Here is a 14,845-nt window from a genome sequence, read left to right as displayed (position 1 = left end):
ATGACGCCCCCACATTTTTTTTCCTCCCCCTTTAAAAAAAATCGTAACTACTTTATTTATCCATCGATGTCGCTGTATGAGGGCTTGTTTTTTGCAGGACGAGTTGTAGTTTTCAATGGTGCTATTTAAAGTACCATATAATGTACTGAAAAACTTTAAAAAAAATTCTAAGTGGAGTAAAATGAAAAAAAACAAAAAAACATTCTGCCATCTTTCAGTGAGTCTTGTTTCTACGGCGCACAAACTGCAACAAAAACGACATGATAACTTTATTCTATGGGTCGGTACAATTACTACGATACCAAACTGGTATAGTTTTTTTTTACTATACTACTCTTTTTTTTTCAAAAGACATTTAATTTGTTTCAATTATTTTCTGCGGTCATTTTGTGCGCGCAATAACTTTTACATTTTTCCGTCTACGTAGTTGAGCGAGGGCTTATTTTTTGCGGGATGTCCTGTAGTTTCTGTTAGTACTAATTTGGACTAAATACGACTTTTTGATCGCTTTTTATTGCGGTTTTTCTGGGAGACAGGGTGACTGAAAAAGTGTATTTTTTTTTCGGACAAAGTTCACCGTGCAAGAAAAATAATGCACTACTTTGATAGAGAGGACTTTTACGGACGCAGCGATACCAGATGTGTATTTTTCTTTTTTTATTATTTAGATTTTTTAATTATAGATATGGCAAAAGGGGGGTGATTTAAACTTTTATTATTTTTTTTTTTTTTTACAACTAAAAAAACTTTATTCATCTTTTTTTTTTTTTTTTACATTTACATTCAAGTCCCCCTGGAGGACTACAATATGCTACAGCATTACGTCATACTGCAATTTCACAGGCAGCCTATCAATCCACCCCAATGTACATCCTGGAGCAGGAAAGGGTTAAAAATATGTTTATAATATGGTGCCTATATACACCCGTGCGAATGAGCCCTTGGATGACAAGACATGACGATGAGAGTCTCAATTGGGGGCTCTGTCCTGGGCCCAGTGTTGTTCAATATTTTTTTGTAAATGATTTAGATGAGGGGAAACTGATCAAATTTGCTGACAATGCAAATCTAGGAGGCATAGCTAACACTAGAGAAAAGAGAGAGGATGCCAAAGATCTAGACAAGCCAGAACAGTTGGCTGCAACTAATAGAATGGTATTTAACAGGGAGAAATGTAAAGTCCTCAATCTGGGCAAGAAAAATGAAAAAGACATATACAGAATGGGAGGAATTGGGCTAAGCAGCAGTACATGTCAAAAATACTTGGATATACTAATAGATCATAGACTGAACATGAGTCAACAGTGTGATGCAGCAGCCAAAAAGGCAAACACAATTCTTGGATGTATTAAGAGAAGCATGGGGTCTACATTATGTGAAGTAATTTTCCCTTTTTACTCTTCCTTGATCAGACCTCATCTGGAATACTGTCTTCAGTGCTGGGCAACCCAATTTAAAAAGACATCGTCAAACTAGAGGAAGTTCAGAGAAAAGCTATCAGGATGCAGACCATGACCTATGAGGAATGGTTAAAAGATAGGGGAATGTTTAGCTTGCAAAAAATAAGACTCAGAGGAGACTTAGGCTAGGTTCACATGGGGTAGAATTCCTGCAGAATTTCCGTTCGGAATTCTGCATGCATTTTTAAACCTGAGTCTAAGCAGCAAAGTGGATGAGATTTATAAGCTGTGCGGAAACTAACATGTGCTGCAAAATTCAAATCCTCGATATGTCAATTTTGGTGCTGCTCTCTTCTCTTTATGGTGAAAGATTTCCGCAACGGAATACAGGCTCAAAATCAGCTTGAATGCTTTGAAGCAGCCCTTGCGCTGCAGAAATCTCACAGAATGTCCGTGCAGACCTGCTATGGACATTCCGCAAGTTTTCCATCGTGTGGGAACCCAAACTTAATAGTAGTCTACAAATATCTGAAGGGCTGTCACAGTGCAGAGCGATCAGCCATATTCTCATTTGCACAAGGAAAGACTAGAAGCAATGGGATGAAACTGAAAGTAGATATTAGGGAAAACTTTCTGACAATGAGGGTGATCAATGAGTGGAACAGGTTGCCATGGGAGGTGGTGAGTTCTACTTCAATGGAAGTGTTCAAACAAAGGCTGGACAAATATCTGTCTGGGATGATTCAGTAAATCCTGCACTGAGCAGGGGGTTGGACCCGATGACCCTGGGGTCCCTTCCAACTCTATGATTCTAGTGTTAATTTATTCTATGTTAATTAAATATGCTTTTCTGACAAACCCTTCCATATGTTTAATCTTAGTAATCATCTACCATCAAAGCTGTACATTATACAAAGAAGAGAAAGGGACATTGTTTAACACTTTCCAATGCATGCCAGGTGTCAGTATATGGAGTGGGCTTGGGAACTGAGGCTAATAAATACACAACAGGTGTCGGCCATATTTGACAGCCGACACCCTCCTGCAACAATAGAACTCAGAGATTACACTGATCATGCTATTAACCCTTTAAATACTGCTGTCAATTCCCACAGGGCCATTTAAATCTCCCGATTGGCTTCAGGGCTCCCAAATGACTACCCTGTGATGATATTGCAGGGAGCTGTCCAAGTGTTGTGGCAGCTAGGTGCCCCGGGCTGCATGAATGTTGATTTTCTATCAAGATGTGCCTGTGGAAAGTCTTGATGGATTGCCTGTCGGAATGCAGCATAATACAATACTATAGTGTTGCATTATACTTTATGAGCAATCAAAAAAAAAATTGCAACTTCAAGTGCCCTGCAGGGACTAAAACAAATCTTAAAAAGAAAAAAAGTTTGTTTTTTTTTAATTATTGCGCACTAGTTATTGGTTCGAGTTACAGTTTTAAACACAGGTGACATTCCTGCTTGTTTATCATTTAGTCCATGATCAATGTCCATGGGTGGATTTGATTTGCAGAATCAGGGCGTGGCACCCGTGTGGAAGATCCACAGTTCAATCTGCCCATAGGGAAGCATGGGGCAACCACATCTCAATTAACACATGCGGATTTGATTTGCAGATGCCACGTGCGGAAAAGAAATCGCTGCATGCTCCATTTTAGCGCGGATTCCATGCGGACGGGTTCCATTTATCTCTATAGAAGCGTACAATCCGCAATGCATCCGCAAATACATTTGCGGATGCACTGCGATTTGTAGGTGGATACTTTTAGATTGCTTGAAGACCAGGCAGGGAGGTGGGGAAAAGGCAAGGTTAATTGAGACAAAGAACTTCAGTGGCAAGTTTGCAAGCATGTTTGAAATGGGAAGATTAGTTGCCCTGATGCAGGACTTCCCTGCCATCTGGAACACCTCTAAAGAGTGGTACCATGATAAGAATCGCAAAGAGCGCGCATGGGAGGAGCTGGCGTTCCAAATGTACGGGGAAGAGTGGACATCTGGCACCGTAACTAAAAAATAGGACATCTGTAAGTACTGTCTTCCCCTTATCTAATATACATACATACATGCAGAGCGTTAGGGACCAGTGCCAAAAAGATTATACGGCTGTCCCAAAAAGTGGTGCTGGAGGCAAGCGGAAAAGACAGTACATGTATTACAATCAGCTCCTCTACCTGGCACACACCATGGATATGCCACCGTACGTAAGCAATAGCACACAAGTGTGACACATGGTGAAAGTAAGAGGTTAATGGCTAATGACTTTGCTCTTTTTCACAGGGCCAGTGATAATTTAGAAGATGCTGACACGCCAGGGACCCAGGATGTCGCAGAGATGTCGTTGCAAGGTTCTGCTCAAAAAATTACGTTGGAGGGTTTGGGAGGTGTGAGGGGGATGAGACTCGGCAGCCAGCAGCCACCCAACAACCCCATCTACAGCAGGTCCTCTTAAACGGAAAAGGGGTAGGCCTACAGCAGCCAGCCAGCAGCGGGAGGTGCTTGTCGTGCTGCGCACTCAAAACACGCCACAAGGTGTTGCAGAGGGTTAAGGTCATTAAGTGGCAACAGCACTTCGAAGCTTGCCGGACAATGTAAGAATGTGCACTTATGACTACATTTCTTTCCTATTAGAGATGGTAACCCCTCCAAACACCCCCTTCAAGTTGTATTACGCAATAAAACAATTTTGACTTCAGCATACACAATGGCTATTGGCCGCCATGCAGCCTCCATGGCCACCATCACCCCTACCCCAACCGCTACCCCAAGGCAGTCAAGCCTATGGCCATTACGGCCAAGGCATGCATGAACAAACGGCAACGACTGGTTGGCATAACCCCCCACCCAACATTTTCCGATGCCCATTTACCCCAATAACCGAGCGCAGCACAGAACTGCCCTCCAGCTCACAATCTGGTATGCGATATTCTGCACCCAGCAGTGATGCAGGGCTGCGCTTTCAAAATTTATAATGACTTTTTAAATGTATATTAAAAGTTTTAATAAAGAAAAAGTTTAAAAAATTTTTCTTAAAATTAATAAGAAAAATGTTTATAGTACATATTTATGTTATACCTGTTACAATACAAATTTTTCTTTCAAATGACTTGCGTGCAAGTTTTCATTTATGTATCTCAGCACTGCCAGTATGATTCTGGTGTGTTTTCCCCAAAATAAGTCCCTGTCTTATATTAATTTTTGCCCCAAAAGAGGCACAGGGTCTTATTTTCAGGGGATGTCTTATTAATACTTACCTAGCAGACGTGGTCCGGAGCTCATCTGCTGGTCTGTGAAGTTCCGCATCTTCGCCGGGCATCCTGCACTCCTCGGCCGCCGACAGAACATCACTTCCTGGTTGCAGGGTTCATAAATCCCACCTCAAGGAAGCACTGGCTCTCATTGGTCAGCAAGCACTGCTCTCAGCCAATCAGTGTAGCGCTCACTGAACCAGCGCAACAGCAGTAACCCAAAAATCAAAAGAAAAATGAGGTATTAGTCTATGATATGGTCAAATTTAGCTTATACACATTTACTTTTTTTGGCCATCTTATATAAGCTCACAACCAACGTCAAGGGTCCTCATTTTCCTGCGAGTCCATAACTTAAAAAAAAAAGACTTCCTAAAAAAATTATTTGGATGGTGGTAAAAAGAAACAATGACCCAGTTTAGAAAGTCCTGATCTTCAGGCTTCGTTGATAGAGGCCAGCCGCCATGGAACTTCTCCCTGAGGAGTCAGGAAGTAGTCCGCAAATTGGTCTCTAACCTAAAGCCCAGAAGATGCAGGCCTAATCACTTGGTTCTGATCACCACCTGCAACTGTTGAAGGAAGTAGGAAGTTATAGGAAGTTGATCATCTGCAACAGTCCAACAGTGCAGAACCACAGTGCCTTTAGCTACCGAGCATGTGTTTTCTGGTTTCATCTGAATAGTGTCCAAGAAAACTTGCCATTTAATGGTGAGAATTTCGAAGGCACATTCGACAAAATGACGTGCCTGCGTGAGTCGATAATTAAAAACTTGTCATCTGGTGTCCAACCCTATGTGGGGAAACGGCTGCAGAACATGGGTTGACAGGCCAAAGCCCTCATCCGTGACAATTACGAATTGGGCCATTGGACTTGAAGAACCAGGAAGAAACCATGTCTCTGGCAGGGCCAGCTAGTTGGAAACCACCATGGATTCTGCAAGCAAATATCCAGCTGTAGGCAGGAGCCCTTAGTCTAGCAGGATCTAAGAAGATAGAATAAGTTCAACAATTGTACAGCATTCTGCTGAATTTGCCTTTGATAACAAATTTATATAATCAACTTACTTGTATAATTTTTGTTTTGTTTTTCTTTTCTGTAAAACTTTTAAAATAATTAAAACAAAATATTGAAGAAAAGGTTGTATGTACCCCAAAATGCTGTATAAAAAAAAATACAGGCTGCCTCGGAAAAGGAGCCCTAACACAACGCCATCAATTAGAAAAAAAGGTGTGTACAAATGGTGATTATAGTCGCCAGCATAAGTGTAAAGTTGCTGAAAAGTGTCTGGTCCTAATGGCTCAAAATCCCTCCTGGGACAATTTATTTTTGCATTCTTTCAAAATAATTAAAAATAAAAATTTAAAGGGTTAAGCCATTAAAATAACGTGTGCCTGGTCAGAGAGATATGTCAGATGTCAGTGACTAATTTTACACTTCAAGTGTAAGTTCTCTTCAAATGCTATATTTGCTCATGATAAGTGGCCCTAAAGATGCTTTGTAGTAGCTGATCTTCATTTTTCCATAAGTAAGATCTGGAGGTCTGTTCTCAGTGAGCTACACTGGCAATTTCTAGTACTGCAGTGTCCTCATGTTAAGAGTAGGAAACTTTCCATGTTTGAAACATGTAAGCGGTGTGTCGAAGCATACTTTGGTTATTTTATGGGGATTTTTTAAAGCTATGTTTCTAAATAAAGTTGTCTGCTGGAAGCCAATTTCTCTACTACATGTTTACACCTACCTGGGGTGAAGTCCGTATACCAGATGCAGTCTGTCTAGATGGGGAGCTGGATACACCTTCTTTTCAGCTACAGTATTGGAACACCAATTGAATCCACCATTGTAATCTTCAAACCAGCCTCAACAATGTGCCAGATGATTAATTCGGGCTGCTTTTTCCCTTTAAAGTCTGCACTAAGAGCCATGAATGTAGAAAATCAAGCATCGATTAAAATTATAGCGCAATCACCATCGACGATCACTATTCCTTACTGTGTATAAGGAATAAGACAATGATATGGAAGTGTCATTCTATTCCCTGTGCAGACACAGAGGTACCTGAATGACTTCTAGAAAGTGAGATTACTCAACAGTGTTGGACTGACTCACCAGAGTACCAAAAGGAGCCTTCAGTAAGCCTAGATTCTGGCACCACAATGAGCTTCTAAGGTCCAGCATAAGACAACACCATATGAAGGTGACTTTGGAGCAATTACTTACCACTAGGGTCTATGTCTTATGGGATAACCACGAATAACTTTTGATAGCAACAATCTGGAAATCTATTTGACTCCTATGTAAAATATACATCAACAATCTATGCAGTAAGCCATTGGATATCCAACCTCCTTGGATCACCTCCTCCTCACCATATATAGATAATGCCCTAGAACTGCACTCTTGAAATCACACCATTGTGGGAAAGTTAGAAAGAGGTTATCCCCAGAATCCCATCTATATGAGGTCTAGCGGTCCCAAATACAGAATCTAGGAGGTCATCAAAAAAGAAACAATAGTGCAATCTACCTTCAAAAGTCAGTGAAGTGTTCTTTTCACACTCATAAGAGTACAAACACCATCTGCAAAAAAACATGATGATCATCATCATGCTACACAACTGCCCAACCCTGTGTTTCACCGTATGGCTTTGTCCAGCATCCCAGGAAGTCGTATATCCATTGGATTCCTGTGTAGAGGGGTGAAGTATATTTTATAGAGGTTAACATCATAAAGTTAAAAAGGGTTGTCTTGGATTAGAAAAACATGGCTGCTCTATCCCAGAAACAGCACCACTCCTGTCCATGGGTTGTGTGTGGTATTGCAGCTCAGCACAATTGAAGTAATGGGAGCTGAGCTGCAATACCAGACACAACCCATGGACAAGGACAGCGCTGTGTTTGGAGGAAAGCAGCCATATTTTTCAAACCCTGCACAACCCCTTTACGGTGAAAAAGAAAAGAAAAATATACATACGTTTGCCTCAAGTAAAACTATGTAATTACTCAAGCACAGCGTTATTTTTATCCTCTCTCAGGCATCATCTCCTTTGCAGCATCGCTAAATAATAGTTCTGATTTCAGCACTCCGAAATCCTTGGCTGTCAGCGCTTCCTTCACTGGTTACCCGGTAGTCTATACCGAGTGCAACGCTGCTGGTCACTTCCGCTTCACCTGACCAGTGTCGCGGCGCTCACTAGACACCACCTGGTGAAGGTAGCACTAACAGTTGAAGACTTCGGAGGTCAGTACGTACGCAGCTAATTTTGAGTCAAAAGCCTATGGATTTTGACTGTGTTGTGGATGCAGAATTTTCAGCTGCGGACATTCCACAGTATTTTCGCCCCTGTAAACATACCCTATGGGTCCTTTTACATGGGTCGGCTGGCAGATGCTTAAGTGCCCGACAGTTTTGCCAATGATTATTGCTCCTCTGCTTTCACACAGGAACAATTATCATCCAGTGAATGGGGATGGAGCATGCCAGAGATCTCTTCCAGCTGCCCGTCTCCATTCACAGTAAACAGGCAGTCGTTCATAGATTGCCTGCTTACACCGGACGATCACCGTTTGTTTTTTTATGCCTGCCTAAACTGAACAACAAGCAATAAGCTAATTAATTATCGTTCGTCATTCAGTGTTTACACTGAACAATTATTAATTCGTTTTGCATGACCCAGCGATGAACTGAATGATAATTATCATTCAGCATAAAGCGCCCCTAAGCCAGAAGCATGACAACGCATCCTGTTTTTCTCTCCTCCGTTATAACCTTCTCCAATGTTTAAGAAATGTTCTGTCTGCCCACCTTGTGCCCTTTCAACCTTCAGCTTTTACTAATCTGCGTTTATTGAATGGCTTCTACAATATATTCATCATAGGTGACTGTACAGGAATCCATTGCCTTTTTAGAAAGATTCCTTTAATCACACTACTGAAGTTTAGAGCTTTGGCGTTCTCTCTGCTTTAGTGAACCCCTACTTATTAGAAAGGTCCCTTGACTAGTGATGGGCGAACCTTTCAAAAGTTCAGTTCAGCCGGTTTGCTGAATTTGGGCAAAAAACTTTTGGTCCGGTCTAAATTAGTTCAAACCAAACCTGAAACTCACCCATAAATCTAAAACTAATGTATAACACAGCAGAGAAAGGGAAGTCGAAAAAAAAGAGGAAGAGAAGGAAGAGGAAGAAAAAGAAGGTTTGGCTGGGACAAGCCGTCCTGGGTTTGCGTTCATATCAATCTGAACTTGTAGCAAAGTTCGACCTGAAACAGAGTTTAACTGTTTTGGTTCACTTAACACTACCCTTGACAATTAGCAGATCAGAAACAGTCGTCCTGCTGGAACACTCAGTGATCAGCTGTAATCTGTGGAGAAATAAGTGTGTAGTTTCTCTGCAGTGCCTCCGCAGGGGAAATGGTGCATTACACAGTATCTATTCATATCAATGGGTTATCTGTGTAATGCAAGACAGGACAGGTCCTCCGGTGAGAGAGATGCTCTTGGCAACCGCTCTTCAGTCTGGCCAAGGGAGGAAGATCCTGAACAGAGGATCCCCCTTAAAATTTCTTAATATGGTATTTTAAAATTGCTTTTCTAAACTTCTTTTAAAGTTCTCCTACACCTCTGCCAGTACTGGGCATCCCATCTTGCAGAGGGAATCTTTACATATGCGGTCTTGAGCCCATGCACACTCTATTAATATATTAATGCCCCCATCTGTCTATGCATTGGTGTTGGATATGTAAACTGTATGTACCTGCTTTTATTTTCAGTATACGCAATTTGGTATTTGGATTGTTTTGGATAATACCGCTCTACTGTGTATGGTGGAATCACAAGTATTCACGTCTATTCCTGCTGGGCTTGGTCTAATCAGCACATGGTCACAGTGGGCTGGTTTATACCAGGACCCTCTATTAAAGGAATCAGGCTAATGAGCTGGCCGGCGTAGGATGGTAAACAGTGATCCAGCAGCAGGTGTTCCTCCTTCTCCCAGGCGCTGTATACTCAAATGCAAATAAAGAGGCAGGAGAGACTCATTTGACTGACAAATACAGAAGCCGGAGCTGCTGTCTTCAGGAGTCAGCCAGAGCCAAGTGACAATTGTCAGGGACAGGATGCTTCCATGGAGCTGCTCTCTTGCCCAAACTACTTGCTGAAGTGCAGAATCTGCATAATCCTGCTATTAGGTAAGAGGCTTGCAATTATTGGACCGTGTTATCTATGGATTGGGATTGCACATAGCTGTATTTGCAGGAAATGTATAGCTGGGTTCATCGCTTTACAGTGGATAACTACAAGATTCAGCAGTTCTCAGGACTTGCGGATGATATGGCATGCTGGGATTGGTGGTTCTACAACTGCAGAGTAGTGAAATTCTTATTCCCATTATGAAAGTATTAGAATAGAATTAAAGAGAAGGTTATTATTTGGTCGCAACCAGAGCAATGATATAATATAATACAGATATAATATTTGTAATATGCATATACAGGCGCAGTTCAGATGGACGATTATTTAACCTTTTACTCGGGACAGAATTTGACCGCGCTGAGATTTCTGTGTCACATGGTTATTCCTGTGGGGCTTGAATTTTGCATTGGTTAAAAAAACACGCGTCTTTACTTTAAAACCGCGAGATTCAATTCTGCAGCTTTCTGCTGCGGAATGAAGGACGACTTGAGGAATTGTTCTTGCGGATTTCTAACAGACAGTAGATGTAAGTCCACACCTAAAGTCTGTGAAAAAGAACGCAAGACATTCTCTTGATCAGGGTATTTCAGTCCTAAATGACCACCTATTAGCAATGTTATTATTGTGATGGTTCAAAAGCCAAGCCATGGCTCTATTGTTTTTGTAACTTTTTTATTGACATGTATTGCTGTTTTTAATACCTTTTTTTCACAAATTTCTTAGTTTGTTGTTTTATGAGTGGTGATGTGTGTAAAAAGTTTTTGTTAGAAAGATTTTTTTATACTGCTTTCTTTTTACAATAAGTACATTTATGCTAAAGTTCCTCATTTTCTGTTGTTTATTTTGATATATAATTTGTATAGTCTTATATTACAGGGAAGCTGTGGCAGCGGGTTTGGTTAGTGTGGGCGGTGTATTTTTTTGTGTTTTCTTTTCTAATATAGTTGTATTCTATTTTCTTACTTATTTTTGCATATATATATATATACACAATTTTTTTTTTTTTAATTATTATTTATTAATTTTTTTTTTACCTATATGTCCCCGAGGATGTCACACTGTCATTTTTTCCCCTATTTTGCAGTTTTCCACTGTAACAATTACAGGTAAAAACCTACCCCTATAGTGACATTAGTCACTGACAGAACTGAGCTAACCCAGCAGCTCTGCCATGCTAGGGATGGGGGGTTGGGGGCACCAGTAATCATGCGGTTGCCAAGTCCAATAGATGGAAGAGTCCTGCCGCTTCCTCTATATACTACATAGTGCTCACTAAGTGCTGTATAGGCTGCAAAAGAGAAGACAGAAGCGGTTATTATTAACTATTTCCATCTTCACGAGGTCCCCGGCCGGTCACCCTGCTACTACTGCTAGATTGCAGGATCTTTAAACCCACACCATACATTCACAATGGCGCGAGTTTAAAGTCCAGGACCAAGTGCCGTGCGTGTACAGTGTTTGGTCAGAATCGGACGGTCCCTTTTAAGTTTGTGGCTCTCCAGCTGGCATAAAGTTGGGCATTGTTTTATATGGTTTTCATATTTCTATTAATACCTTTATCTTTAGCCCCTGTTGATTTTGTTTGCACTTTGTCAAAAATTTGTAGTAGCATTGGGCAGAAATTCCAACCCGACATCATGCTGACATAGATTGCTGCCAGATATCTAACTGTTCAGTAACGCGTCAGGATTTCCATCCAATACCGCTGTATTACTTGCAGTTTTTTTTGCGGATTTCACGATGGATTTTGCGTCTCTAAATTGAAAGGGATGACCGACAATAAAAATAAATCTGCAGCAGAAACTGAAATGTTGCAGATTAAAAAATCTGCACTTCACCTTAATTTTTTGCAGAAAGTGGATGAGATTGATTAAAAGTTTCATCCACTTTGCTATATTCCACTGCGATGCGCAAATCCACAATTAGAAAATCTGCAGCATTTCTGGTCAGTGTGAATGTAACCTATGGTGTGACTCCGTGGCCATATGAAAAAAATTGTTACTCTGTACAGGTGAGCAAACTGTAGAAGCTTCATATGGTATTATATATATATATATATATATATATATATATATATATATATATATATATATATATATATACACGCACCGCATATATTTTCCTATGATGTTCAGTACGGGTTCTGTACTTCTACAGTGTTTCCTACTTCAAAACCAGTCCTCCGTTAAGGGAGAAAAATCAGAATTGGCACCGTGGTTTCAGCACAGATCCATATATATGGATGCAAGTTTTACATCTCCATCCATACAACTTCCAATGCAGCATGGCATGATTGACTTTCATATGGCACCACATTGGGTGCGTACAAATGCCACAGAGCCATAGTACAGTCAGGTACATGATCCCTTATGCTGAGGGATGCTGGGAATTCTTAAAACCTTTGATCATTTCAGGGTGGACTGTGATATAAGACTTTCGGCTAGTTCATATTGACGCTGAGTTAACCGCGGTAAAAAATCGCGACAAACTCAGCCACACATTGGATGAACAAAGAATAGCCGCAACCAAGTTGCACCTGTTATTCACGATTTTACTGTCCATTCACACGGCTGGTTGCGGTGAAATAACGCTGCAGCCCCGAAAATTCTTGAATGGCAGAAGTTCTATTTAATTACTTTAAATGCCTCACATAGGAGTCTATTGGAGCCTCCTGTGCTGGTCTGTCAAAAGATAGGACATGTTCTATCTTTTAGCGCACCAAGAAAGTTCAGTGTTGAAATAATGCTCCTATGTTCTGTCTTTTGACACACAATTTTTTTAGGTGCGTCAAAAAAATTGTTTGTCTGAAGGAACCCGCAGGAAACCATTAGTTCTTCTAGATGCGTTTTTTTAAATTTATTTATTTTTACATGCCTACATTGCGTTAAAATAATGCCCATGTGAACGAGGCTTTCAGGGGAACATTACACAGCAGTTTCAGTAGACCCTACAGCAGTTAACATGCATCATACAAGGGATGGTCTCCCCAAAGCTGCCCCCATTCTGCCCACATCTGTCACTCCTCTAACAATGAATGTGCAGTTTACAAATGTTCCTATTGTTGGGCAGTGCTACAATAATCCCCTATACATTATTAAAGACTACTTTCAATAATGAATCAGCTACAATTCTTCACTTTCCTTCTTCTGTATTATGTTCCACTTTTTTTTTCTTTATATACCTTTTTAAGCAAGTAAAATATAATTAGCGTCGATTGATGTTCTGCGATCAGCAGGGCTTGCTGGGAGTTGTAGTGTCTTAACGGCTTCAGATTGTAGGCCACATGTAAGATACGTGTCTATATGTGATTATACTACACTTTGGGCAATGCAGCACCACACATACAATCATGACTTTAACCTACAATGGACACTGGGCAGTAATTTATGTCACTAGGTTCCAGGACAGGTGACAGGTTTGTTGATTGCTCTTACACGTTCAGGACTCTATACAGTTGAGTTGTATATAGATCATTTAGGAAAACGATTCTCTGCAATGTGGCATATTGGGACAACTGTTTAAAGGTCTTCCTTTATGGGTGTGGGGCTTTTGGGCCCCTTCAGACACAAGGGCCCAGATTTAACTGCTGCCCTTATACGTAACTACGGCCTAGGTCTTGCTGGTAGGAGCCTCTGTGGTCAATGCAAACAAAGCATTGTATGGCCTTGCCTAAAGGTAATTATATGTATTAAATTGAAAGTGTGAAACTCAAGGCCCATGGGCCAAATCCAGGCTGCCACGTCATTTTCTTTGGCCCGCCAGGCCCAGAGACGACCCAACTCTCCACTTTCTCCAAAGGGGGCATGGACTAACTTCTATGCAAGAGTCATGGAAGCTGAGCTCCGTCCCTAATGAAGTTAATCGTGCCCTGCAGTGTTGGCGTGGCAGCGGTGAAGAGCCCGAACCTGCTCATCCGCTACTGCTAACATTCTGTAAAGAACCTCTTCTACATTGGAGGGTCAGGAAGACCCTCTCATGCTTTGTTGACTTGTTTGCAGCCTGCCGCTGGATCAGGGGCGTAACTATAGAGGATGCAGGGGATGCGGTTGCACCCGGGCCCAGGAGCCTTGGGGGGCCCATAAGGCCTCTCTTCTCCATATAGGGAGCCCAGTACTATAAATAAAGCATTATAGTTGGGGGCCCCATTCCAGGTTTTGCATTGGGGCCAGGAGCTTCAAGTTACGCCTCTGCGTTGGATGCTGGGATAATGGCTGCTATCTTGATCCTATACATTGGGTACATGTGGACTGAACACTGTGGCTATTACTACAGCCCCCTGAACCTTTGGTGTGCAGTACAGTACTGTTTGCCGAGGCTCCTGTGAGCCTGCTGAACAGATCAGAGAGGATTGCTTAACTTAGTAAGTAGAATTTTGGGGGAAACTTTCACCACTGACTTTCATAATTTTTCCTTTTCTCTGACTACCTGGCAGTTATAGTAAAGTGTCTGTGTTGGGGAATTGTGCCCCAATTTTTCTGGATGAGAACCTTGCTCTGGTCCGTTCCACCACTAGATTGCGATATTTCCACATCAGCGTATAACTTTTTTTCTAACAAGTGGGGTTGAGAAATATATACAAATAATTCCAAAAATGTCCAACAAGAGAAAAATGGATGCAGAAGGAAAGCAATTTTATGAAAGATGGGAAAGCGAATACATGTTTGTGCTTCAAGGAGGAAAAACAGTATGTCTTTTGTGTTATGAGGCAGTGTAGGTGCTGAAGGAGGACAATATTTGTTGGCATTCTGACACAAAATATGGAGTTAACTATGCTCAGTATAAAGAAGAAAAACAGCAAATGCAAATCAGTGGAGTTTCTGCTCTCTGTATTAGGACAATGTCACACGAGTATACGTGTTTTTGCACGTGACTCAACGCAACGTATCAGAGTGTTTTACTGTACTTTTTTCACGTGCAGGACATATTTTTTTGCCTATTTAGCCTAATCCCCTTGCGTATTGCGCACCTCCCATAGACTTATATGGGGATCCTTGGTGTGCAAATGCT

At 41.3% G+C, this 14,845-nt stretch overlaps 1 protein-coding gene across 1 annotated transcript in view; it reads left to right on the top strand.

The window, feature by feature from the left end:
- The first annotated feature begins 9,618 nt into the window (after window positions 1-9,618).
- HEPACAM2 (HEPACAM family member 2) overlaps window positions 9,619-14,845 on the top strand; it is a 108,634-nt gene continuing 103,407 nt past the window's right edge. The window contains exon 1 of the mRNA XM_066584970.1: window positions 9,619-9,834. Coding sequence (XP_066441067.1) covers window positions 9,771-9,834 — 64 coding nt within the window. The 5' untranslated portion in view covers window positions 9,619-9,770. The remainder of the gene's footprint in view (window positions 9,835-14,845) is intronic.

The sequence above is a fragment of the Eleutherodactylus coqui genome, chromosome 12, assembly GCF_035609145.1.
Source record: "Eleutherodactylus coqui strain aEleCoq1 chromosome 12, aEleCoq1.hap1, whole genome shotgun sequence".
NCBI lineage: Eukaryota > Metazoa > Chordata > Amphibia > Anura > Eleutherodactylidae > Eleutherodactylus > Eleutherodactylus coqui.
The sequence above is the reverse complement of the archived record's forward strand: the minus strand, read 5'-3'. Positions and strand labels throughout refer to the sequence as shown.